The 24336-nt window shown below is 39.7% G+C and overlaps 1 protein-coding gene across 8 annotated transcripts in view; it reads right to left on the reverse strand.

Annotated features, from left to right (window-relative positions):
* FAM13C (family with sequence similarity 13 member C) overlaps positions 1-24336 on the reverse strand; it is a 136299-nt gene that overhangs the window by 4257 nt on the left and 107706 nt on the right. For 3 of the 8 annotated variants that reach the window (XM_029200890.1, XM_029200884.1, XM_029200891.1), the window contains 7 exons: positions 21767-21977; positions 20275-20413; positions 15329-15410; positions 13707-13918; positions 3677-3772; positions 2152-2351; positions 511-612 (listed from right to left, as the gene is read on the reverse strand). In XM_029200890.1, the coding sequence (XP_029056723.1) occupies positions 511-612; positions 2152-2351; positions 3677-3772; positions 13707-13918; positions 15329-15410; positions 20275-20413; positions 21767-21977 (1042 nt within the window). The remainder of the gene's footprint in view (positions 1-510; positions 613-2151; positions 2352-3676; positions 3773-13706; positions 13919-15328; positions 15411-20274; positions 20414-21766; positions 21978-24336) is intronic. The other 5 variants (XM_029200892.1, XM_029200889.1, XM_029200885.1 and 2 more) reach the window with 4 other exon arrangements.

Below are 24336 nucleotides of genomic sequence, written 5' to 3' on the forward strand. Positions count from 1 at the left end.
AGTTAAGGGACAGAAAGAATAGGAATGAACTCTTGACCAAATCCTGAAATAAAATAATTAAGGGCAGATCCTGAAGCTTAAAGAATATATTTAAAGCAAATGAAGAATTATTTAATAAAGTAGGGAGTAACCTGTAGAACTAAGTAACCAAGAACAAAGAAGTTATATGGGCTGAAACATTGAATATTATAGTTTTTTTTAAAGGTTTAGGTACATTCAATTGTAATGAGATTTATTATGCAAAGTTAGGGATTTGGGGAGTTCATCTTTTATGTTTTAAAGCTTTGCTGTCTCATACTTGATAGTTACAGCCTCGCATAAAACATACCCAATAATGATACTACCCAAATGTTGCATTAGACAAATCCTGGGTCTAAGTCACTTTGGAAATTATTTATGTCTTATATAAAGTCACTGTTCCTGAAGAAATTCCTGAAAAAATTACAGCTCACTCTTAACAGCAGTTCTCTAGGAAATATTAGCTTAAAAAATATCTCTGCCCACACTTACCTTCCTGTTTGTTTAAAAAACTGTTCCTCAAATTCTCTTAAGGCTTTCCGAAGTCTCTTCTTGTCAGCCCTAGTTTCTCGGAGATGGTCAAGAAGTACAGGCCTGTATCAGGTAAAAGATATATGCTCTGGCATAACTGAGAGCTCATCATGAGCAGAGTTACCGATTTAGCAAAAGCATATTATGATACAGAAGTGTTCTGCCTAAAAGTGTGTCCTTTGAATAAATATGACACATGTAGAGCGTGACCATAGAGGAGCACATCACTGAGAACATTACTTGATGAAAATAATGTCCTAGGAAAATGGAAAGGGCAGACAGGAGGCAAGCGGACTGAGTCCATTATAATAAGTGGTGAGGGTAAAGGCCACATGAATACATGAGGGAGAGACAGACATTTTGGAGGAATACTCATCAGTATTTGGTGATAGACTAAACGTAAGAGGCACAAAAGGGAGAGATCTGAAAGAAAATTCTACCCTTAACCTAGAGTATAGGGGGAATGGCAAAACCCTTAGGAATGAAACAAAGACCCAGAGAAAGCTATAATTATGTCACAGATTCTACTCACTTCATTCTAAGACAAGAGAGAAAAGTCATATACTTCAGAGCAGGAATTTTTATCTGGGGAACTTGTGTCTGGTTCCAGAAAGTTTGTGAACTCCCTGAAATGATATATGGGCATTTTCTAAAAAGTAAAAAATTCCATTGCTTTCAAAAAAGTCCAACACCCCCCAAGAAGTTAAGAACAGCTGCTTTAGAACAGCCAGCCAGCCAGCCAACCAACCAAGAAAGAAAGAGAAGAAAAGGAGGGAAGAAGAAAAGGAGAGAGGGAGCCAGGGAGGGAGGGAAAGAGGAGGAAGGGGAGGGAAGAAGGAAGGATTGATGTTCTGCTGCCAAACAGGTCACTCTTCTCTGGGCTGAAATTGAGGTACCAGCTGATATATGCACACTAAAATCTCAGCTTGCAACCTAGTGCTTGGTCTTGCCTCACATTTATGGGGACTCCATCCCTATCTTGGGGCATATACTCACCACACTATTATACATGTTAAAGAAAATCTCATGATCTGGCCTGTAATATACAAACCAAAGAAGGCCAAATGATCAAGAGGAGTGCCAGCTACTGAATAATGATAATAACAACAATAATAATACTAATGAAAATCCAAATGGCCCCTGACTGAGTGGCCATTAGGAGAAAAAGGTCAGCTCATTTACTTAAGTCCCAGTCTGGAGAAACCATTTTATCTAAATAGAATAGACTAAGATAAAGGCCCTGACAACTGCCGACCCAGCACAGGATCCCAATTACTTTTGGTCCAGCATTTTCAAATGCCAGCTCTGCTTTACACACTGCCAAGCATTAGATTGGTGCCAGACCCTGCTGAAAAGATGTGCAAGTGTAGCAAATGGACCATTAGCATTTATGACATCCTTGGGATCTTATTGGGAGCCTTGGTTCCTCATGGCTTTGTCGTCTCAATTTTCCTGTTAAAAGGATAACCAGATTATGCTTTCTGCTGGATAGCAGTTTTTAGAGCGTGTAATAGCTCTTCTGCATTTTGTGTGTATGGACATATAATGTCCCCCAGACCAGAAGGAGTTAAAGGAGACTCCACACTGAGGAGTCACACTCACATGGTGGCCTCATGTAAATTGGACATGGAGAGAGCTGGTTGTTTGATTTCTTTCTTTTCATCTGGTAGCAGGAGCCTAACAGGCTCAGTCTCATTAGAGTAGGTGAGGTGGTCACCAATAGGAAGGTGGGATGCTGGGTCTGGCAAAGACAGTTGTTGGCCTCCCTGTGGACAGTCTTCATCAGAGTCTTCTTCCTCCTGCTTATCATAGGAAGAATTAAATAAAGTTACAAAATGCTAAGTGCCTCTTGAGGAGGCAAAACCAGGAAGGGGAACCATAAATAAACACAATGAAAACAGTAGATGATCCCTGTGCCTACTGAGAACCAAGAAGAAAGCAACCAAGAGGAACTCTTGCTCAGTTGCATCAAGAAACTTGCAGAAGTTAATGAGCAAAGAAGCACCCATCCTGGGCTAAAATGCTCACCAAGCTCAGATCTCTCTGCTGGGCCAAAGCAGGCACAGACACCTAGGATATGTTCCGATCTGGGCTGCATTGCCTAGTAATTCTTCCCTTTCACCCAGGCCTTCTGGGCCCCAGCTTCTTAACAGTTATATGGGTTAGGATGAGATGGACCATAGACTTCTTTTGTCATCCAGAAATACCCCAAATCAGGTCCTGGTGTGGGCCACTTTCAGATACAGAGAATACTCAGATAATTGACAAATTCAGGGAAGAGCTCTATAAAGGCCAAAACAAAATTGAGTTACTGCTTAACCTGTTCAGGTAATGCTTATCACAACCAAAAGATTTTCTTGCAAGGAAATCTGAAAATCATACCCTATTTTAAATTATGCTTCCTTAATTGGAAAATTTCAAAGAGTATGAATCACTATTGTCTTTGTCTTTAGAGTTGTGGAAATATAAATGTACTAAAGTATACTTAAATTTGAATTTGTTAATATTTCTTTTAATATTGATATCTTGAGCAAGTGACTGTTCTAATATTGATGGAGTAGGATGTGTGGTGCTTTTCAAGTTCTGTATTCCCATAAGTCATTCTTTATTAAAAGTAGTCTAACTCAGTTTCAGTATTCATATTTTCTATTGAAATAAATCTACTTATATCTTGCACAGAGATGGTCAAATGGTACCAAAAACAAATGCTGCATTATATCAAGGAACATACTATCAATATTCTTATTAAAGGAGAAAAATTAACAACACACAGACTAGAACAGCTCTGTTCTGTCTAGCTGTGTTGTTGTAAATTAGGTAATGCCAAACTAAAATCCATCAGTTGTTCTCCTCACCCAAGCAATGAAAGCAAGTGTAATAACTGGCTTCAAAAACAGAATTGCTATCTATTCCTGTTTCACAATAGTTTTAATTATCAGCCACTGTTAAGTATAGTATTGGAGTTCAGGGAGACCACGTTTCTACTTTGTGAAATAACAACTGGCCTTGTTAGCAGCATATACTGCAAAGAAGGCTCCTTTATAACTCTCATGGTGCTGCCTCCCTAACTAAACATCATACAAAGCACAAGGACAGATTTCTAGTTAATGCAGATATCCCGACTTACAATTGTTGGAATAAGGGAAGGCGTGGACAATATTTGCTTGATAATTCTGTATCTGTCATAAAGAGGCTTTATGAGGTTCTTGTCTTGCTTAGTTACCTGGAAAACATGAATAATTATTGTTCCTTTCTCAAACAAGAATGAAAACACATCAATGTTTTTAGCAGTCCAAAAAAAAAAGTTTTGAAGCCTCTAAGGGATTACAATACTAAAATGCAACAGTAATTTTAAAAAGGTAAGTCATTTATAAGACACTGTATGAAGCACACGCCAATTTTCTTCTAGGAAAGTTTCTTAAAGGATAGGTCCAAGTTTAGAAATACGTTTTTAAAGCTTACTGAAGGACTCCTCAATGTTTAAATGGTAAGGACCCTGTTTTTTAATTACTTCTTCATTCTTAAAAAACCAATGGGTGATCCAAGAGCCATTGATTTTTCTTCTGAAACATGTATTTTATCTGACTTTCAAGATCTTTTATATTTACAGACACCAGCCTTGTCCAGGTCTTCATCACTACATACTTGGATTATATGCTAGCTTACTGGCTAAATCTGACATAAACTAAATATTTTGGATAAAACAGTTAACCTCTCTGAATTCTCTGTTTCCTACCTATACAACAAGGAAGTTGGAGTTAAAAAGTTCCTTCCAACCAAAAAACTTCATAACCTCTTGTTTACTGATGTATTCTATTACCCTGCTGCTCTTTGACTCATCCCTAAGCACCATTTTTAACATGTCACAAAGTACATAAAATTTTAAACAGTTTCCTACTTATCTATTAATCATCTACCTACCTACCTATCCCAACCTATCTACCTCTCCAGCCAAAATGACCAAACTCCTCTGCTTGCCTTCATTTTCCTCCCTGATGTGTGTCCTGCATTAAGTTTCCTACATATTTACCACAAACAACCTCCTTTTCATTCTAGTCCAATGGTTCTCACTCAGCAGGTAGTGGGAAGGAAATGGTAGAAGTAGCACATAGCATAATTGCCCAAGTGTCCTATCTGACTCTGCCTTCCAGATCCCCTCTGAGAATCCTGAAGGAAAAGAAAATGACTCAAGCAGGTGTATTTTTTAAGCTTTCTAGTTATTCTCATGCTACCTTACCCCCATCCCAGTTGAGAACCATTCTGGCCCCTTTTTTTTTTTTTAACATCTTTATTGGAGTATAATTGCTTTACAATGGTGTGTTAGTTTCTGCTTTATAACAAAGTGAATCAGTTATACATATACATACGTTCCCATCTCTCTTCCCTCTTGTGTCTCCCTCCCTCCCACCCTCCCTAACCCACCCCTCTAGGTGGTCACAAAGCACCGAGCTGATCTCCCTGTGCTATGCGGCTGCTTCCCACTAGCTATCTATTTTACGTTTGATAGTGTATATATGTCCATGCCACTCTCTCACTTTGTCACAGCTTACCCTTTCCCCTCCCCGTATCCTCAAGTCCGTTCTCTGTGTAGGTCTGTGTCTTTATTCCCGTCTTACCCCCTAGGTTCTTCATGACCTATTTTTTTTTCCTTAGATTCCATATACATGTGTTAGCATATGGTATTTGTTTTTCTCTTTCTGACTTACTTCACTCTGTATGACAGACTCTAGGTCCATCCACCTCACTACAAATAACTCAATTTTGTTTACAAAGCTACAGTAATCAAGACAGTATGGTGCTGGCACAAAAACAAATATAGATCAATGTAACAGGATAGAAAGCCCAGAGATAAACCCACACACATATGGTCACCTTATCTTTGATAAAGGAGGCAGGAATATACAGTGGAGAAAAGACAGCCTCTTCAATAAGTGGTGCTGGGAAAACTGGACAGCTACATGTAAAAGTATGAGATTAGAACACTCCCTAACACCATACACAAAAATAAACTCAAAATGGATTAAAGACCTAAATGTAAGGCCAGAAACTATCAAACTCTTAGAGGAAAACATAGGCAGAACACTCTATGACATAAATCACAGCAAGATCCTTTTTGACCCACCTCCTAGAGAAATGGAAATAAAAACAAAAATAAACAAATGGGACCTAATGAAACTTCAAAGCTTTTGCACAGCAAAGGAAACCATAAACAAGACGAAAAGACAACCCTCAGAATGGGAGAAAATATTTGCAAATGAAGCAACTGACAAAGGATTAATCTCCAAAATTTACAAGCAGCTCAGGCAGCTCAATAACAAAAAAACAAGCCAATCCAAAAATGGGCAGAAGATCTAAATAGACATTTCTCCAAAGAACATATCCAGATTGCCAACAAACACATGAAAGAATGCTCAACATCATTAATCATTAGAGAAATGCAAATCAAAACTACAATGAGATATCATCTCACACCAGTCAGAATGGCCATCATCAAAAAATCTAGAAACAATAAATGCTGGAGAGGGTGTGGAGAAAAGGGAACACTTGCACTGCTGGTGGGAATGTAAATTGATACAGCCACTATGGAAAACAGTATGGAGGTTCCTTAAAAAACTACAAATAGAACTACCATACGACCCAGCAATCCCACTACTGGGCATATACCCTGAGAAAACCATAATTCAAAAAGAATCAAGTACCAAAATGTTCATTGCAGCTCTATTTACAATAGCCAGGAGATGGAAGCAACCTAAGTGTCTGGCCCATATTGATCTTCCTTTTCTCTGAACTTCTCTGTGTCTCACTGTCTGGGCCTTAACTGTTTTCTGTGTTTCAGTCTTGTCTTCCCAAATAAATTATATCACATATTTCTTCAAATTCTCACAGTACCCAATGTATCCCCTTTCCTACTACCCATCTAACAACCCAGCTTTATATGCAAAAGTAGTATAATTTTTAGAGGTCTTTTCTTTTAGTAGAAAGACCACCTCTCTCTGTAGAGCATTTTAAGTATTGGTTAAGTAACCCCAAGAGCCTTTCATTTTCTAGCTCAATCATTCCTTATACATTTTCTTAGTCATGACACATTTTTACACAGAAAATAAAAAATTCTTTCATGTATTCCATGAGATTTTAATAGGTGACAAAGAAAAAGAAATCTCTAAGTTCAGAAAATACTGAAATAATGTTTTTTATTCAGTATCTTATTGGGACTTATATTCCATAGAAAGCTCTTCAGAAAATGATGCATTCAACTATTATTGGCATCTCTATTACAGTTTGATTTTTTTGGTTTTATTTATTTTTACTATATTGTCTGGATTCTAGAAAAGCTAAATTTAGTCTTAAAGGAGAAAAAGAAAAGAGTGACCAAAAAGCAAGTTAGAATGATGAATGCCATTATAGAAAAGTTCCTTCCACAGATGCTAGATAAAAGTCGGGGTACAGGTACAATGTATGGCACTCATCTTTCACTCTCATGATTCTATGATTTTACTTTTAGGATCATTATTAAAGTAATCCCCAAAGACAGATGTGAGGGTTCAATGGCCGTAAGTACAGGACTTCAATGCCATAAGTGCTTCTCCTCAAATATATGTGCACAGGAAGGCATGCTGCCTGAAGAAGAAGTGTTAGTGGTGAGATTATGTGCCAGGAGCTGTCTTCTACTCAGGGGCCTATGGACACCAGCTATTATGAGGCCTGCAATGTCAATCTTCATGGTGGAAAATGAGTCAAGACGTAGGCTCTGCAGGATAGGAACCTCAAATCTAAGGGGCAGAAATACATTAGACTTTGCTATTCCTCAGCCACTTTCTACTAAGAATCAGACCATTCTCTCCTCTTAATTCAGTGGCTCTGTTTCTGAAATGCATCTTTCCTCCCTAATTCTGCATATTGGTGGCTGACTATGGTATGTTAGTAGTATCTAACTTATGATTTTTATTTAAATGGAGAAAACAAGGACTGTGTTGAATAACCTGAAAGAGCCAGAGAGAGATATCCAGCGCATGAATGGGTTGTCAGATTTTAAAGATAAATATAAGGAGGTTATCCCTACTTCCTGCTCCTCCATTTTATATGGCATCAGAAGAAATGTAACTTAAAGGAGGTTGAGCAGGAAGGGACTGTGCATAGAACAAAATTTGATATACTTTGTTGACAGCTTGACAATTCCGTCATGAAAAACTTCTGGCCCCCTATCCCGTAGGTTACTCGAATTATCAAGATCTGGAATAGTACCCCCCAAACAAGCTGGCTTTCCAAGCAGAACTGCTGCTGAGTGGTCAGCCCAAGTGTTATTTCTTTCTAGGCCCTGGTCAGAAAGTTGTCTGGGGAAAAAACTGCCACAGCTTAAGTGCTTTTACCACCATGCTTGTTATCCGTTCTCCCCATGGCACTGGTCCCATGTATTCTTTCACAGTAAACCATGGAAACATAAAAATCAGTCGAACCATCACCATAAACAAGCTCTCTCCTTGAGAGGGAGGTAAAACTGACATTCTCCTCTCTGGACAGTGAGTGATGAGAATCTATTACTCTTTAGCTTTAGAGACTCAAGTCTTGCCAAACTTTCCCTGTGTCTAAGTCTCCCCAGCCCCTCACTGAGGGAGAAAGTATATGTGGAACAAGTCTGACAGCTTGAACTAACCAGTCAGTCCAACAACATGGGAAGTCAATAATGAACATAATCATACAAAGCAACTGCTGAAGAGAATGGCTTGGTCAATTCAGATTTCTAAGCATACTGCCAATTAATATTGGCCTTGAAAACAGAGGTCATGAGTTCAGATAACTGGCTTCAAGAATTACACACTATTTTTAATTTGGAAAATTATGGAATCTCTGAACCTTAGATTCTTCATGTGCAAATTCTTAATATGCAGAATGAGGATTTTTAATTATCTTATGTAAATGTCCCTGGCACAGAGTCAGGCATACTAAATGTTATTTAAGCTATCAAACTAGTTGATTTGAGGTTACTATCAATGTTGTAAATTACTAATAAAGGAATACCATGGTGCTATCAAAGCATACATTTTAAAGATAAAAAAATTGAGAAGCACTCTATGTCTTGATATAAAAAGCTATCTAGAATATGCAAAGTGAAAAAAGGATACATAATTATGTAGCCTGCTACATTTTTTCAAAAGGGGCAAATTAAGAATGTGTATTGACACTTTCTTGTATATGCTTTATATAGAAACTCCAAAAGGACACCTAAAACATTCATAGCAATAGTTACACCTGCTTAGAGTGGGAGACCTCAGAACTGGAGCTGGCAGATGGGGTGCGAAGGAGTCTTTTTAATGTGTAACCTTTTATATTTTTTGAACTATGTGAGAAAGTATTACCTATTCAGAAAATTAAATTTTTGTTAAAAGGTAAGTAGAAGAACTTGACAGGATCTCCTTTTGGTGCATTTTACCTGTAAGTCTTCCCTCTCTCCAATGCACAACTAATCAGTTATCAAATTTTTACTTGATTTAAAAAAATAAAATGAATTATTATGTTTTTTAAAAATCTGCTTTTCTACACAATGACCCAAAACCTATGGGATGCAGCAAAAGCAGTATTAAGAGGGAAATTTATAGCAATACAATCCCACCTCAAGAAACAAGAAACATCTCAAACAGCCTAAACTTACACCTAAAGCAATTAGAGAAAGAAGAACAAAAAAAACCCCAAAGTTAGCAGAAGGAAAGAAATCATAAAGATAAGATCGATCAGAAATAAATGAAAAAGAAATGAAGGAAACGATAGCAAATATCAATAAAACTAAAAGCTGGTTCTTTGAGAAGATAAACGAAATTGATAAACCATTAGCCAGGCTCATCAAGAAAAAAAGGGAGAAGATTCAAATCAATAGAATTAGAAATGAAAAGCAGTATGGAGTTTCCTTAAAAAACTTAAAAATAGGACTACCATACAACCCAGCAATCCCACTACTGGACATATCCCCTGAGAAAACCATAATTCAAAAAGAGTCATGTACCACAATGTTCACTGCAGCTCTATTTACAATAGCCAGGACATGGAGGCAACCTAAGTGTCCATCGACAGATGAATGAATAAAGAAGATGTGGCACGTATATACAATGGAATATTACTCAGCCATGAAGAGAAATGAAACTGAGTTATTTGTAGTGAGGTGGATGGACCTACAGACTGTCATACAGAGTGAAGTAAGTAAGAAAGAGAAAAATAAATACCATATGCTAACACATGTATATGGAATCTAAAAACAAACAAACAAATCGTTCTGAAGAATCTAGGGGCAGGACAGGAATAAAGACACAGACGTAGAGAATGGACTTGAGGACACGGGGAGGGAGAAGGGTAAGCTGGGATGAAGTGAGAGTGGCATTGACTTACATATACTACCAAATTGTAAAATAGATAGCTAGTGGGAAGCAGCTGCATAGCACAGGGAGATAAGCTCAGTGCTTTGTGACCACCTAGAGGGTGGGATAGAGAGGGTGGGAGGGAGACGCAAGAGGGATGGGATATGGGGATATATGTATACATATAGCTGATTCACTTTGTTACAAAGCAGAAACTAACACATCATTGTAAAGCAATTATATTCCAATAAAGATGTTAAAAAAAATCTGCTTTTCTCCTCAAAGATGCTGCAGTTAATGAAGGGCCAGAAGAAATAACTGCCGTTACTCATCCAGTTGGTAATCTGTGCTGTGCACCTGACTCCACCTACAGTTCCTGGAAAGGACAATAAAAAGGGGATATATGCCAGTACCAATTCAGGATTTTCAAAAGAAAAGGACATAAATAAGCACCACAATCAGACCTAGGGTTGATTCATTCATTTCCAGTGCTCAACAGATGCCCTGTGACCGAAAAGTGATTATCTCCAAAAATCATCCACAGATGATGGAGGAAGAAGATTACTCGGTAGCAGTATCTGAACTGACAAGGCAATGCTGTAGGGTTTATCAGCTTTAGTATGAGCTCTGACTAAACACCAAATGCAAAAATTTCAAGAGGAGTCATAACGAAGGTCTCTCTAGAAAAGAAATAACTTCATCTTGGAAGCTTAATATTTAATGCATTTTAAGCAGTAGAGCAAAGACTCCAGATGAAAATCATCCATTAATTTGAGTTTAAAGAATTGGGACCTAATGAGATAATCTCAAATGTGAATAAGCTCACTGAGGAGCCAGGAATAATACTATTGTGGAAATTTTCAATCCTCCCTTTGCTTCTTCTGTGGCTTCTGGACTCCCCCTTAGGAACCACCTAATAGCTGCCTAGCCACTTCATGGTCTGCTGTGTTAAGCTCTCCCAGGAACAATACTGCAGCTTTAGCTATTGAGACGTACACGTTCTACTGCAGATGCTCTCTATTTAAAGGGCCTCACTTTAGCCTACTGCAAAGATCGGTTTAATTTGAAGGGGCTTCTGACACTAAACAGTTTAATGGCTATTTCTTTTAAAATAACAGAAATAAATTTCCGTTTAAATAAAGATGACTTCTAAAGAACTCAGAGTTTTTCTCTGACCTTCAGATTTTCATTTACATGTTTTTATTTGACTTGAATACCTCAGGAGGGTGATTGACCGTCCCAGTTTTCCCAGGACTGAGGCTTTTGGTGGGCCATGGAATTTTCAGTGCTAAAGTTAGAAAGTCTAGGGAAACCTGGGATGGTCGGTCACCCTATTCCTGAAAGATCTTAAAACAAACATGTCCAAAACAGACCTCCTGAGTTTTCACTCTCACCCTCAATCTGCTTCTCCTCTAGTTTTTCCCCATCTCAGTAAATGGATCCATCTTCCTTTCCTTCACTCCCTACCATCCAACGATTCAGCACATCCTTTTGATTCTATATCCAAAATATACTTTGAATGTGTCTACTTCTTTCCATCTCCAAGGCTACCATACTAGTCCAAGCCACCCATTTCATCTTCCCTTTTCCACTCTTTTCCCCTATGATTAATTCCCCCTACAGCAATCAAAAAGATCTTTAAAGTGTAAATCACACCATGTCACTTTCACACTTACAGCCATTCAACAGCTTCCCGATCCTTTCAGTGGCCTAAAAGGTCCTGTGTTATGTGCCCTGATCTATCTTTTCTGACTTCATCACATGCCATCCTGTGCTCCAGCCCTCAGACTTGAGAACTCCAACTACAAACAAGCTCTTCCTTCAAAGGCCTTCATACTTGCAGTTCCGTCTAGAAGGCTCTTTGCTGCTCTCTTCGCCTGCTGATTCTTCTGCATTAAATGTCATCTTATTGGCCTTCCTAATCACCCTATATAAAATAGAAACCATCCATACTCATTATTTTCTATCATATCATTTGTTTCTTTGCACAGTACTTATACAAAATTTTAATGACTTTGTCTATCGAGTTATTTCTTGTTGTATCCCAACTCCCAGAAAAACATGAGCTCCGTGAAGGCGGTCACCCACATCACTTCTCTATCTTGTTTATTTCTTATATCCAGCATGGATCATAGTTCACAACACATAGTAGGCACTCAAGTCTTTTTGCAAATGAATGATTGCCCACTGGTCACCCGGCATCTCCTTTTATTGTCACAATAATTATATAAATAGGTATTATCTGTATTTGATAGATGAGGAAGTTGAATATCAGAGAATTAGTTCACTTGTCAAGTGTGTATGATTAGAAAGTGTCTTGTTCAAGGACTGAGTCCTGCTCTGAGCTTATTATACCAGTCCCAACTCATCGCTCACTCCTTAGTCAACTGAGTAGAATACAGAATTAGGACTTGGGTGCTGACCAAGCTGCTTTTATAGACGTAGTCAAAGTAACTATAAAATACAGGAAAGACCATCAGAAGCACTGAAGGATGGAAAACCACAGATGTGCCTATGTGTGTGTGTGTGTGTTTATACACACACACACACACACACACACACACACACACACAGAGAGAGGGAGAGAGAGAGAAGTTAGTTATCCACTTATCCACTGACTATCACAAAGTCTAGAATATTTGGGGGTGGGAGGAGGGGACAGGTTGGCCGAGTGGATGAAAACCACTAGTCACAACATATATTGGTTATTTTTAAGTTTAAAGGTATTTCATAAAGACAGAGGTAGCCAAGGGCCCATTTCTACTTGTAGATCACGTGTAAAGGACTAGTCCAGGGGCATATGGTAAGCCTTTTGGGATCTGGTAAATGTTGCCACCTTATGATCAAGACTAGATAATGTACAATAGAACAGGTGAAGCCAGCTTTCTCCTCAAGAAGACTTCATTTCACAGTCAAACATGCTAGTTTGTTCTTTCATATATCCATTCACTCTGCCAACATTTATTCAATACTTACTTTGTACAGACACTAAGGATCATGAACAATAAACAGCCTAAACTCTATTCAAGAAGTTTCAAGTACTATAATGAGAGACAGAAAATGGCACAGAGCATAGTTAGAGCTATGTTAAGGTAGCTACAGATTATTCAAGAAATGAAAGGCAACCACATCACTCAGAGTTCAGACAGGAAGGACTACAAGGAAGGTTCCTTGGCGTAAGTAAAATGTTAAGCACAGATATGCAGGAGGAGGGATTAACCAGGTAAGTACTAAATACTAATTGCTTTCATCATCATTTTTGTAAAATATAATCTTTTCTTTGAGCTCCAAGCGCCCATATCCAAATGCACAACTGACAACTCTATCTGGGTACCTCACAAAGATTTCAAAACCAAGATGTCTAAGCTGAAGTCTTTAGACATCTCACCTAACATTCCTCAAGAAACTCTACGTCTCTATTCTTATCATATAAAATACTAAACCACCTTCCTTACTATTTATACCTCATCCCCGCTTTATTATTTCTTAATAAAACATACAGTAAAATGAGATTGTAATCCTAGTCTTGGGTTCATTTGCTAACTTATCGGGGGAAGTTGGGGAAAAAGGAATATGAAATGCCCTAGTGTCTTTACCATGCGTCTCCCACCAGCATGCGACACTGTAACCTCCAGGATGGCAATGCCCTAGATCATAGCTAATAACCCACTAGGAACTCATCTGACTGAAAGTTCAGAGCCAGTCTCCTAAAGATGTTTATGTGGTACCAAAGTGCTCTTACAAATTGGTCAAAATCACGATCTCAGTGGCACCATGTGGAGTGGTGGGGCCCTGTGAAGGTTGGCGAAGTACCTTAGAAACCTCCTGAGAAGGAAGCTGCTCTCTCTTCTCCTTCACGCATGTCAACACAGCATCTGGAGTCTCCTCTCCAGAGGAGCCTGGCTCAGGGCCCACAGCTTCCGGCTTCCCATTCTCTCGGGGAACTGCGGGTTGCTCGCAGGATGGATTTCTAGGTGGGCCTTTGGGAGCACTCCCTTGTTCTTCTGACAGCTTCAGCTTTAGTTCTAAGAGAGATGCCATGAGTTACCAGGAGCAGGGAGGACTCACTGGCCCTAATAAGAGCAGAGAGCCTTTCAGGAATTCCTTCCCTGATGCCAAGTGAGTGGAAATGAACAGTGCCGATGATGGTTCCCCAGATGTGAAAACAGAGGGCTCTTGAGGCTGGGATCTCATGGAGGTGGAGCATCATCTGTGGGAGTAACTCAGTGCTCTAGATTCCCGAGGAGGATTCCTGGAGGAAGACCACTGGTACCTGGCCTCAAAGTTTTCACCTGTTATCTATCACGACGCCTGAGATTCTATACTCAAAGATTCATTTACTTGGGTTTTGAAAGTTGTGCAGCCATTAAGAGCCCCTGCAGAAATGCAAGTACTTCTGGAAGGCACTACACAGTGCAGACGTCTGAGGATACATAGGAGCGGTGGGGAAGGGGACATGGGAATGCCAGCCCCAACTTGACAGATTTCACAATTTTGTCTAATGCCAGTATTTAAAATCCAGAAATCACCATTATTGCAATGTGACTTTATATAAACCTATGTAATTAAAAATAAAAAGGCCACCTGGGACTTATCAAGAAATTAGATTTCAGAATATGCTAGGGGACTGCTCGTTTGAATGAGGCCATTTATATTGATTTCTCAATTACATCCATAGCTCATCTTCTCTGTTTGATGTTTGTTTTTTAGTTAGGCTCTGGCGTGGTGTTTAAACACCACATATATTATAAACCTGCTACATCACTACACTTCAATACCACTGAATTAATATTCCTTTCAGTTCTTTATCACCATCCTTCTAGAAATCTGGAAAAACTCCCATGTCTCTAAGTATTGAAATAAAAAGTGTAGAGAGAGGAAGAAAATAAATTTTTATTGGTAAGTAACCATCATCCCTTAAGATAGATTTTAGAGTTAATTAATACTCACACCACCATCTCCAGAGAGACAGAGAAAGAAGAACACTGGATCAGGAAGAAGGAGAACCAAGTTCTACTCCTAGGTCACCACCTCCCAGCTACGTCACCTTCCCCTCTCTCGACATAAATGTCCTCATCTGTGCAATGGGGTGTGTGGCATAAATGATTGCTCAGGCCTCTTCTGTTTCTAACAGACAAGAAACCAATAACCCAGGGAAATGAATACTCCACATGTTGAAATGTTCCTGGCACTGAAGTGAATCATTCCACCTGGGAGTCTGGAGTTCCTCAGTCTCTTCACAAGGAGATGTATTAAATGGGATCAAACAATGAAGGGGACCCAGGACCCTTTATTTCAAGATGGGGCCTCTGATCTAGGCAGGAGACAAGCTTAAAGAGGGCACAGGTGGAAGAGAATCAAGAACTCCTTAGAGCACATTATCACGATTTTATCTGCTTCCTTCCTGAGAAAGGAGACCCTTGGCTGGCATTTACCTTTGAGCTGTTTACGACCTTTAGCCAAATCATTCATCCATTTCAGGACTTCAGGATTAGATGTCTTGTCACCATGTGAAGGCTGCAAGGGAGGGAAAAATGGGGATGGAAGGAGGTAAAGGGAGGGAGGGAGAGAAGAAAGAAAAGGAAAAACAAAATTTTAAACAGCTAAGGCACACGAAGGTAGTTCAGCAACATATAAAGCTGGGAGAGAGATTCAGGAGTGATACCTCCAGTTGATGGAGTTGCCTCTGAAAAACAGTGAACATTCTTGACCTCCTCCACTTTTTCATCCTTGCCATGGACACTGTTTCTAAACACACCTGGTCACCCAGCATTTTTTACATAGTCCTAACTATGTCAGTGCCCCCTACAGTCTAACCCTCAATCACCTTGTGGGCTACCCATACCCAACACCCCATTGCCAGGTCATTCTTTGTATCAATGTAGATGGCTCTACTGATACAAACCAGCGCTTCCTCCCTTGCCTCTGCTCATGACTTATGACCAAAACCTGCCTGGGGAACACTGATAAACTAGAAGCTTTAGCTATCAGTCATATCCTCCAAGCTGAAGAAAGGAGACACCAGGATCTCTAAAACCTGACAACAGTCTGAGAAGTCAGTATGTAAGGGGGATACCCATATTTCACTGCTCTCCCTGTTTACAGACTCAGTATTCTACTGGGCTAGCATTAAAGTAGAAATTAACTATATGAGTATGGACTTGGGCAAATTATTTAGCCTCTCCATGCCTCAGTTTCATCTACCAAATGAGGATTATAATACCATCTCCCTCATAGGGTTGCTGTGAGGGATGAATTAGTGAATATATGTAAAACACTGAAAAGAGTTCCAGGCACATGCTAAACACTATAGAGGTGTTAGCTAGAATTAAAAATATTATTATTGTTATTACTACTGGCAGAGGTGATAGCAGTAGTAGTAGTAGTGTTAACTACCAGACCTTCAAAGGAATGGTGAATAAGTCTTCACTAACAAACATACACGTAGGGGTATGTATGTCCTACATAGTAGCTAATTGCACTTGGATGTGGCAATAAGAATATAGTTTTACTTTTAGAAGGATATGACTCCGTTCATACAAATCATTCACCTTAATTTCTGGATTTCTTTTCAGAGCCTAAAAGTAAATTTTCTACAGAAAGAGAAACTGGGAGAGAAGAACAGCCAAACATACCTAGCCTCCAGCCCCCCAGGTCAGTAGGAAACTTTCTTAAACAAGTTGAGGCCACCCTGGTAACTTAAATGGAGGCTCAAGAAGATTAGTGGTTACTTTGAATTGGGGATATACAAAGAGCTATATAAGCACGCTCAAGAAGACATCACAAACACTGTAATAGTAGCCAGAAACGTGTACAATGTTAGTGACAAGTCTAGTGGCTCTGCCACGTTTAAGAATCCATTAAATCCATATAACATCAGCAAGATGTTGGTGAGAGAGAGACACAGGGAGAGGAGTGTGCTCCTCTCAAGTTCGAAGGAAAAAACAGTGCTTGTGTAAGAGGATCATCAAATGTACACGGGATTAGATGTTTTAACTGTGAAACACAAGACATGGTTCTGTCACTTCTATAGTGATGTAAAAACCATACAGTTTAAAATCAAGATGGAAAATAACACTGCGGGAAAATGACAGTGATTTTTCCCCTAGGGGAGCCCAGAAGGGAGACTCTGGTTTCCAGCAGTAAAGCCCTGGTTTCAGGACCATGGACAGTGACACAGAGGGCACACCTCCAAACTGCTGTGCCTGGTCCCACCCGTGGTCTGCTAGAATGATGCACTGTACTACTTCCCTGATATAACGTTTAGTACTTTGGCTTTGGGTAACAGGCTGGTTATATGAACAGTCAATGTTTTACATGTGATTTCTCGAAATCCTCACAGAATTCTTCACTCTGATCTGAAAACACATCTTGTTCTCTGGAACACATCTTTTTCACTGGATATGTTCCACACAGTTAATGCAATCTTCTGAAACACTGTTAAAAACAAAAACGAAAACCTAAGACCCTAAGCCAAGGACCATCAAAGAAGCTTTCACTACTGCAAACAGGACTTAATAGAAATTTAAGGCTGAATTTTCTGACAAAATGTTTTAAAGCCTGAGATCATATTCTGAAATGAATTTTGTATTTCCCGGCTCTTGGGCGAGCTTTCAAAAGAGGTTAAATCAAGCTCACAAGGATGGCAGCTCTCAGATCATATGGAAAGTTTTTATATACAAGCTGTGGATCTTCAAGCCTTCTAACGTCTGAACTATTTCAGTTTAATAGGCCCCAAGGACCATACAGCCAAAAATTACACAGTGTAGATTTCGTTCAGTGTAATTAAAATGGAGCTCATGAGTCACATAACTGAGGGTACTACTGGACCAGATTTGTGGTCTGCCAAAGATGATTCAAAAGACACTTTAGAAAGATTTATGGATCAGGAATGAAAGGACCTATGCTGCTGTCTTGGCTACATCAATTCTTTGCTGTATGAACCTGGAGAAGTTACTTCCCTTCTCTGGGCCTCAGTTTCTTCAATGGTCAAGTAAGAGAAGACTAACTGATCCCTTCTAATTCTAAGATTCTCTAATTCTACTGAAAGTGAACATCTGGCTGAAACAGCCTTTTCTAAGTCCATGAGTCTAACCATAGTTAAATGTAAAATCAACTGTAGGGAATAAATACAGTTCTGGATATGAAGTGAAATGGTTGCATTCAATAGAGAAGGAAAGATGTATATTATACCAGGGCATCAGACTAGCATGAAGGCCCAGCAGCTCGGATTCAAAAATTAGCAGCGGGTGCTATTAACCCCGTCGTCAGGTTGCCGGGAAGGAAAGCCATACACACAGCAACCAATTAAAGCCCATTAACATGTCAAACCTCTAACCACAGCCTGACACCCAGACAGGAAGGGTGAGGGGAAGCCCTGTTTCCTGAGACGTGGAAGGTTCTGATTACTTCAAAGACTCATACACACAGAAGCAGTGACCATGAAGCCTTCTTCCTTTACTGCTCCCAAATTCATCCATCTGCATGTTTAAGTGTGCGGGCATGTGTCTACTCTGGCCCTAAAGCTTCTCCAGACAAAGGCAGAAGGTGCCAGGAGAGATTCTCTTCTAAAATACTCAGCTGCTGGGTGGCTGTTACAGCTGAGAAAAGTAATCCAGGGTCTGCAGCTGCAGGTAGAAAAATCCAATGGAAAATTAATGTCTATAATTTTCCTTTATTTTTTGACAAGGCAGAGGTTGCCATGGGATAGCCTATTCAAATATCACTCAAACAGACTAAAAAGTTAATAATATCTAAGACCACTTACTTCCTTTGTGCCAAAACTGTAAAAAGCATTATATATGCACTCCCTCATTTAATGCTCACGAACTTAAGAAGTCACTACTAATATTAACTCCACTTTACAGATGGACAAACTGAGACTCAGAAAGATAAAGTAACAAGTCCAAAGTCAGAGTTCCTAAGTGGCTGTGCGGATTCAAATCCAGATCAGTCTGATTCAAGAACTGCCAGATAAGAAATATTAATAGGCCCTGGGATGGAGCCCCTGTTTCTCTACAGATTCCAATACGAGGGCATCACAGATCCAATAAAACTCCAGCAGCAAGTAAGGAAAATCAACTTCTCTCAGGCTATCTGGAGCTTTCAACTTGCAGTGGACACTTAATGAATTTCACTTGTACTTCTCCATTGCAAAAACTACTCAACTTTAACCAGCCCAAGCCTGAGCTGATCGAACACAACCACCTTAAGAAGGTTGTAAGTCTTTGCTGGGCCTCCATCTACTTATCTGTAAAATAAAGGCCTGTACTCACAATGTGTAGAGCACCCTCCTGCTCTATAAAAGACAATAAGTAGTTGTGACTGCCTGACCTCAAGGAAGAGAAGAATCTTCAACACCTTAAGGCTGTCTTGAAAGCCAATCTGATTTTTCTTCCATTTTTAGCAAAGCTAAAACGCCCTCCTTAAAACCCCTCTTTTAGTGAATTTGAAGTCACTGTGGGCAACACAGGACAGGAAGAACAGGAGAGTGGAATATTACCTACTCTCACCTCCCTCCCCAGAACTTACCCACACTACAAGGACCTGCATGCAGATTGCCTCTGGACCAAGAGCTTACTGAGCCTTTAAATATTTTAAGATGTTTGAGACATTCCCTGGTCTCATTTATTTTAATAACAAGCTGCTCTGGACCCTCTGCCAAAGACCCAGTATCTTTGTGCAATTCTACATGGATATGATTCTTCTCTATGCCACGGTCACCAGTAGAGACAATAAATAAAACTAGCACTGGCCATCAGGACACTTACCTCTGACTCTATTGTTTCTTAAGTAAGAAAAGGAAAGGTTCATGATTGTAACACTGCAGCATCAGTAAGAAGGCTGGCGTCTCTCTGACAGGAAAGAATGGGATCAGGGTTTGTTCTTAAGAGTGGCCTGAACAGATGTCACATGATAGGTCCTCACCCATCAACAAGAAAGTACTTTACTGTCAAAGAAAACTCTCCCTCATTCTGTTCCACAATGAGAGATTCTGTCTTTTGTGTCCTTAACAGGTTCTTATCAAATGCAAATGAGAAAAGGCTAAAGAAAAAATAAGACCATAATTCAAAAGCTTTCCAAATTTTAGTCCTAGGAACACTAATGATAGTAAGCTTCCTCAGAAAAAAAAAAAGGAGAGATCAAATCAGTTTAGAAATAAGAGTTGTAATTTGCTACTAGGAATTATCTTAGCAGAGATCAGCTAACAGCATGTGAGAACAAGACAGACCCAGGATGGAAACTTAATTTATGATAGGTCCTGGGTTGGCCAATGGAAACTGAGCTGTCCCTTGGCACAGAGATGTACTCTAAAAGGAAGGACAGAAAAGCCCATGCATTTCTGACACAACCCACTCATTTCAAACCACAGGGTCCTTACCCGGTATTTCTTTTCTTGTTCAAATTTTTCTTCAAATTTCCGAATTTTCCGCTTCAGGCTCTGGATGTGCTTGGTGAGCTGGGTAATGGTTTGTGGCTCTTTGCCATCACCACAGCTGCACCGAGAAGAACTTCGGGGCCTGCAATGATTCCAGAGAGGGAAAGAATCATCAAAAACAGTACTATATATAAAAGAGGTAACTAATAAGGACCTACTGTATAGCACAGGGAACTCTACTCAATACTCTGTAATGGCCTATATGAGAAAAAGAATGTGAAAAAGAGTGGATATATGTAAAACTGATTCACTTTGCTGTACAGCACATACTAATACAACATTATAAATCAACTATACTCCAATAAAAAAAATTTTTTAATGATATAAATTTTTTTAAAATGGTCTTCCAGTAAACACTGCTGCTGGTCTACAAACCAAGCTTCCTAGATTATCAGAGAAGTCCAGAGGCCAGTTCATTATTTGATGAGTCTACTATGGTAGCATCTGCTCATTACTGGAGATCCCTGATCACAGAACTCCATTATGGGCAAATGTCATCAGGGACTTTAGTCTACAAATGTCAGAATATTAGTCTAGGAAATATATTTCCTAAAGCTTGGAGGATACCAATTTCAGACTAATGAGAGAGCCCTATTGTACCGTTATCCTCAATAAGTTGCATGAGCCCCACCTAAAAACAATTTCAAGGAAGATTTAAAAGAGTAGTTAACTCTTCTTTCTATGACAGAGCCTTTGTGAATCTAATCAAAGGAATGGACCCCCTCTCCAGAAAACGTGTTCACTTTCTCACCTGACACAATTTACAATAGTAATAATGCACTGAATCCCTCGATTCCACCAGTAGACAGTCCATGGACCCTGGTCTAGATAAACTCATGAGTAACAGCAGGAGTTATTAAGGAGAAACTAGGAATTCCCTGCACGTATTTTTGGTCAAGGGAGACTCATTTTAGCTACGCATCAAAACTACTTACACAACTTAAAAAAAAAAGAACACATAGTTTCACATTTTTTTTGTCTAGGGGAGCTACTGTAAGCTACCACTTTTCTAGAATCTAAGAAGAAATTGAGATGTACAACTCACAAGCATTGCTACAATCCATCCATCGAGGCCACTGCTGGACATGGAAAGAATACTTACGAGCTCATCGAGAATTCCTGGTACTTGCATGTACACAGACTTAGGATTCTGGTCATTTCACCAAAAATGTTCAGACACGTGAGCCGTAGGGCAGCCTGTGTCTCGAGACCATCTCCTCCTGATTCAGGAAGGCCTGAAACAGCATTCTTAACTAGAAAGTACTCTGATTTTTTGCCATTTATTGTTCAGGGCTTGCAGCTGCTTTTGGTAGGCATGTTTGCTCTATTTTAGACACACACTTCACTGAATTTATAAAAGTATTGGGTTGTATTGTAAATAGTATTTTAAAAAACTGCATGAAATGAAGACAAGAACAAAACAAGGTTTTCTTACATCATAAACTGCTGAGTGCTGGGTGGAGAAGGGGCTGATTCAGGGTCTAAGTTGAATCTCTGGCTTTGGCTAAAGATGGAGCATCGTGGTGACAGAAGCGGGTTGTCACCATCAGTGATGTGATAGAGCAGCCTGCTAGTCTCAACAGACTGGAGGTCTTCTGGTGCACTGTCCACTTCATTCTGCACATCTTTGTGCACTGGCACAGGGTCTGAGGAAACAAGATAAATCATCGAGACTTAGAAGTGACAGAGGGCTTGAGACTGTCATGTTCTTAAACAAAGATTATAAACATTCATTATAATGTCTTGCCTCTTTGTCATTTCTTCCTTCTGGGGATATGAAAGCCTTTCAAAATTCTGTCATGTTCGTTCTCACGGAATCTGGACAGAAAATATTACAAAGCCAACACACACCAAAAGATGGAAACAGAGATTGTTTCGGTCTGACAGAAGTCAGCATGGTCCAAAACTACAAAAATCCTCTCTTTATATCATATTATTTGCATATGTCAGAGAGTATATAACAACATGTTAGAGTGAAAAAAAGAAAACAATTACATGGAACTGGAGAAAAAGATGATAGATTATGAGGGAGAATAGTTATAACAGAATTGCCAGTGAAGGAAGGGAGAGGAGGGTGTAGGGAGGAAAAGAGAAGAGAAAACAAAGGAGGAAGAGAGGGGTGAGGAGTCCCCAGATAGAAAATTACTCAGCACTCATTAAAAATGATGGAGAACTCAACATCAATACGGAATGATGCTCTGAATATACTAAATGAAAACCACTCATTTCAACATAGAACAGTAATGATTCCATTTGCTATAAGCAGCATACATTTATGTCTACAAATAAATGCACTAAAAGATCAAAGAAGCTACATAGCGACTACAAAGCATGGTGGGATTAGGAAAGGTTCTATTTCTTCTCCAAAATTTTATGTAGCATTTTATTTGGGACAAAAACAAAAACCAACAACAAAACCTGCTCTATACCCTCTCCCCAGCTTGGCAGCTGTCTGCTTGAATTCTCACTGTGATCATTCCCCTTTTATATGAGCTCACTGGCTCCCCAACCAGGTCAGTCCAGAAAGTGGGCACCCCTGTGCTACAGAGGTGAGGGCAGGGGAATGAGAAACTTCGGGGAGCTGAGTGACAGTGGCCAGAGTGAGAGTCCCTCCATCCTGGCGTGCTGTACAGAGCTACTCAAGGAACAGCCAAAACCTTCTCAATTTTGCCCAGCAAACAAGTGAGGACGACCCAAGGCTTTCTCTTATTCTGACTACCCTAAAGAAAGAGGAAAACACACAGATTTTCTGGGTGAAGAAATGAATCTGAAAATACTGACAATCCACTTTTCCAAAATAACATTTATCACAATTTGGTACTGGATGAATCTTAATCAGGTTTAGAATGGCTCGAGCTGTCTAGAGCTTGAAATGCAATTTCCTTTGCGTAACATCAAAGTTCTGATTAGGTCCTTGTGTGTTTTCAGTTGGCTTCTCCCCTTTTGCGCTGTAGACTGGGAGGGTGGACAGTGCCTCCCATTGGGCCTTTGAAGCCGATCGACAGCACCTCTGTCAGCAGCTGACGCTGGTCAGAAGCGGAAGGGGTGAAGACTGGGGAAAGCTGGAGCCAGATGAATGCCAAAGCCCAGGCCCACAGGCAAGTGTGCTGGTGTGCCCGACACAGCTCGCCACAGCTCGCCACAGGCAACACCCTGGCTAAGAATAATTTAGCCAGAAAACGCTGCCATTTGGCGGGAGCCCTAAGAAGAAACACGAATGATAGTTCCTAACCAGTAAATGACAGCATATACTAACAATGACCTTCAATACCCACCAGGAATTGTCTGAGGCCCTCACCAAACCCTTTTCTTAAACCATTAGACTCTAAGAAGAAATGTATTTTATTCATGTTACCCTTTTCTGGGGAGCATCTTTTGGTAATAACGATGGGGAAGAAAAAGATCTTTAACAAGTACCTGGGACCAGCACATTTTTGTTGAAATTGTAAAGACTGGAGTCCTTCTCTTTGGCTCATCTGTGGTGCCAGGGTCAAAATTAAATCCTTTTAATTTTCCTTTTAATTTTAATTTTAAATTTAATTTAATCCTTTTAATTTTCTCTTGGTGCTGTCTTATAATGACAAAATGGGGGCACTTGGGTTCCTAGCCATATGACTAATGTGGATGTAAGAGCTTAGCTTCGGAAACCCACAGAGACCTAAGATATGACTTCACAGAATCACAGGCCACTATGAACGCCATTGCAATAGTAACTGTAAACCTCCATTTACACGGCATCTGCTTTTTGTGGGCACTCAAAAAACCAGTGCTGCCTAACATCCTGACCTTTCTTCCCCCCAATTCACCACGAAAGGAAGCAGTGAGCCCAAAAGATCCCAAAGTGACCAGCTGAAAAGTGACAGTCACCCTAAGTGTCCATCGACAGGTGAATGGATAAAGAAGATGTGGCACATATATACAATGGAATATTACTCAGCCATAAAAAGAAACGAAATTGAGTTATTTGTAGTGAGGTGGATGGACCTAGAGTCTGTCATACAGAGT

The sequence above is a fragment of the Monodon monoceros genome, unplaced genomic scaffold, assembly GCF_005190385.1.
Source record: "Monodon monoceros isolate NGI ecotype Baffin Bay Population unplaced genomic scaffold, NGI_Narwhal_1 Super_Scaffold_4, whole genome shotgun sequence".
NCBI classification, from domain to species: domain Eukaryota; kingdom Metazoa; phylum Chordata; class Mammalia; order Artiodactyla; family Monodontidae; genus Monodon; species Monodon monoceros.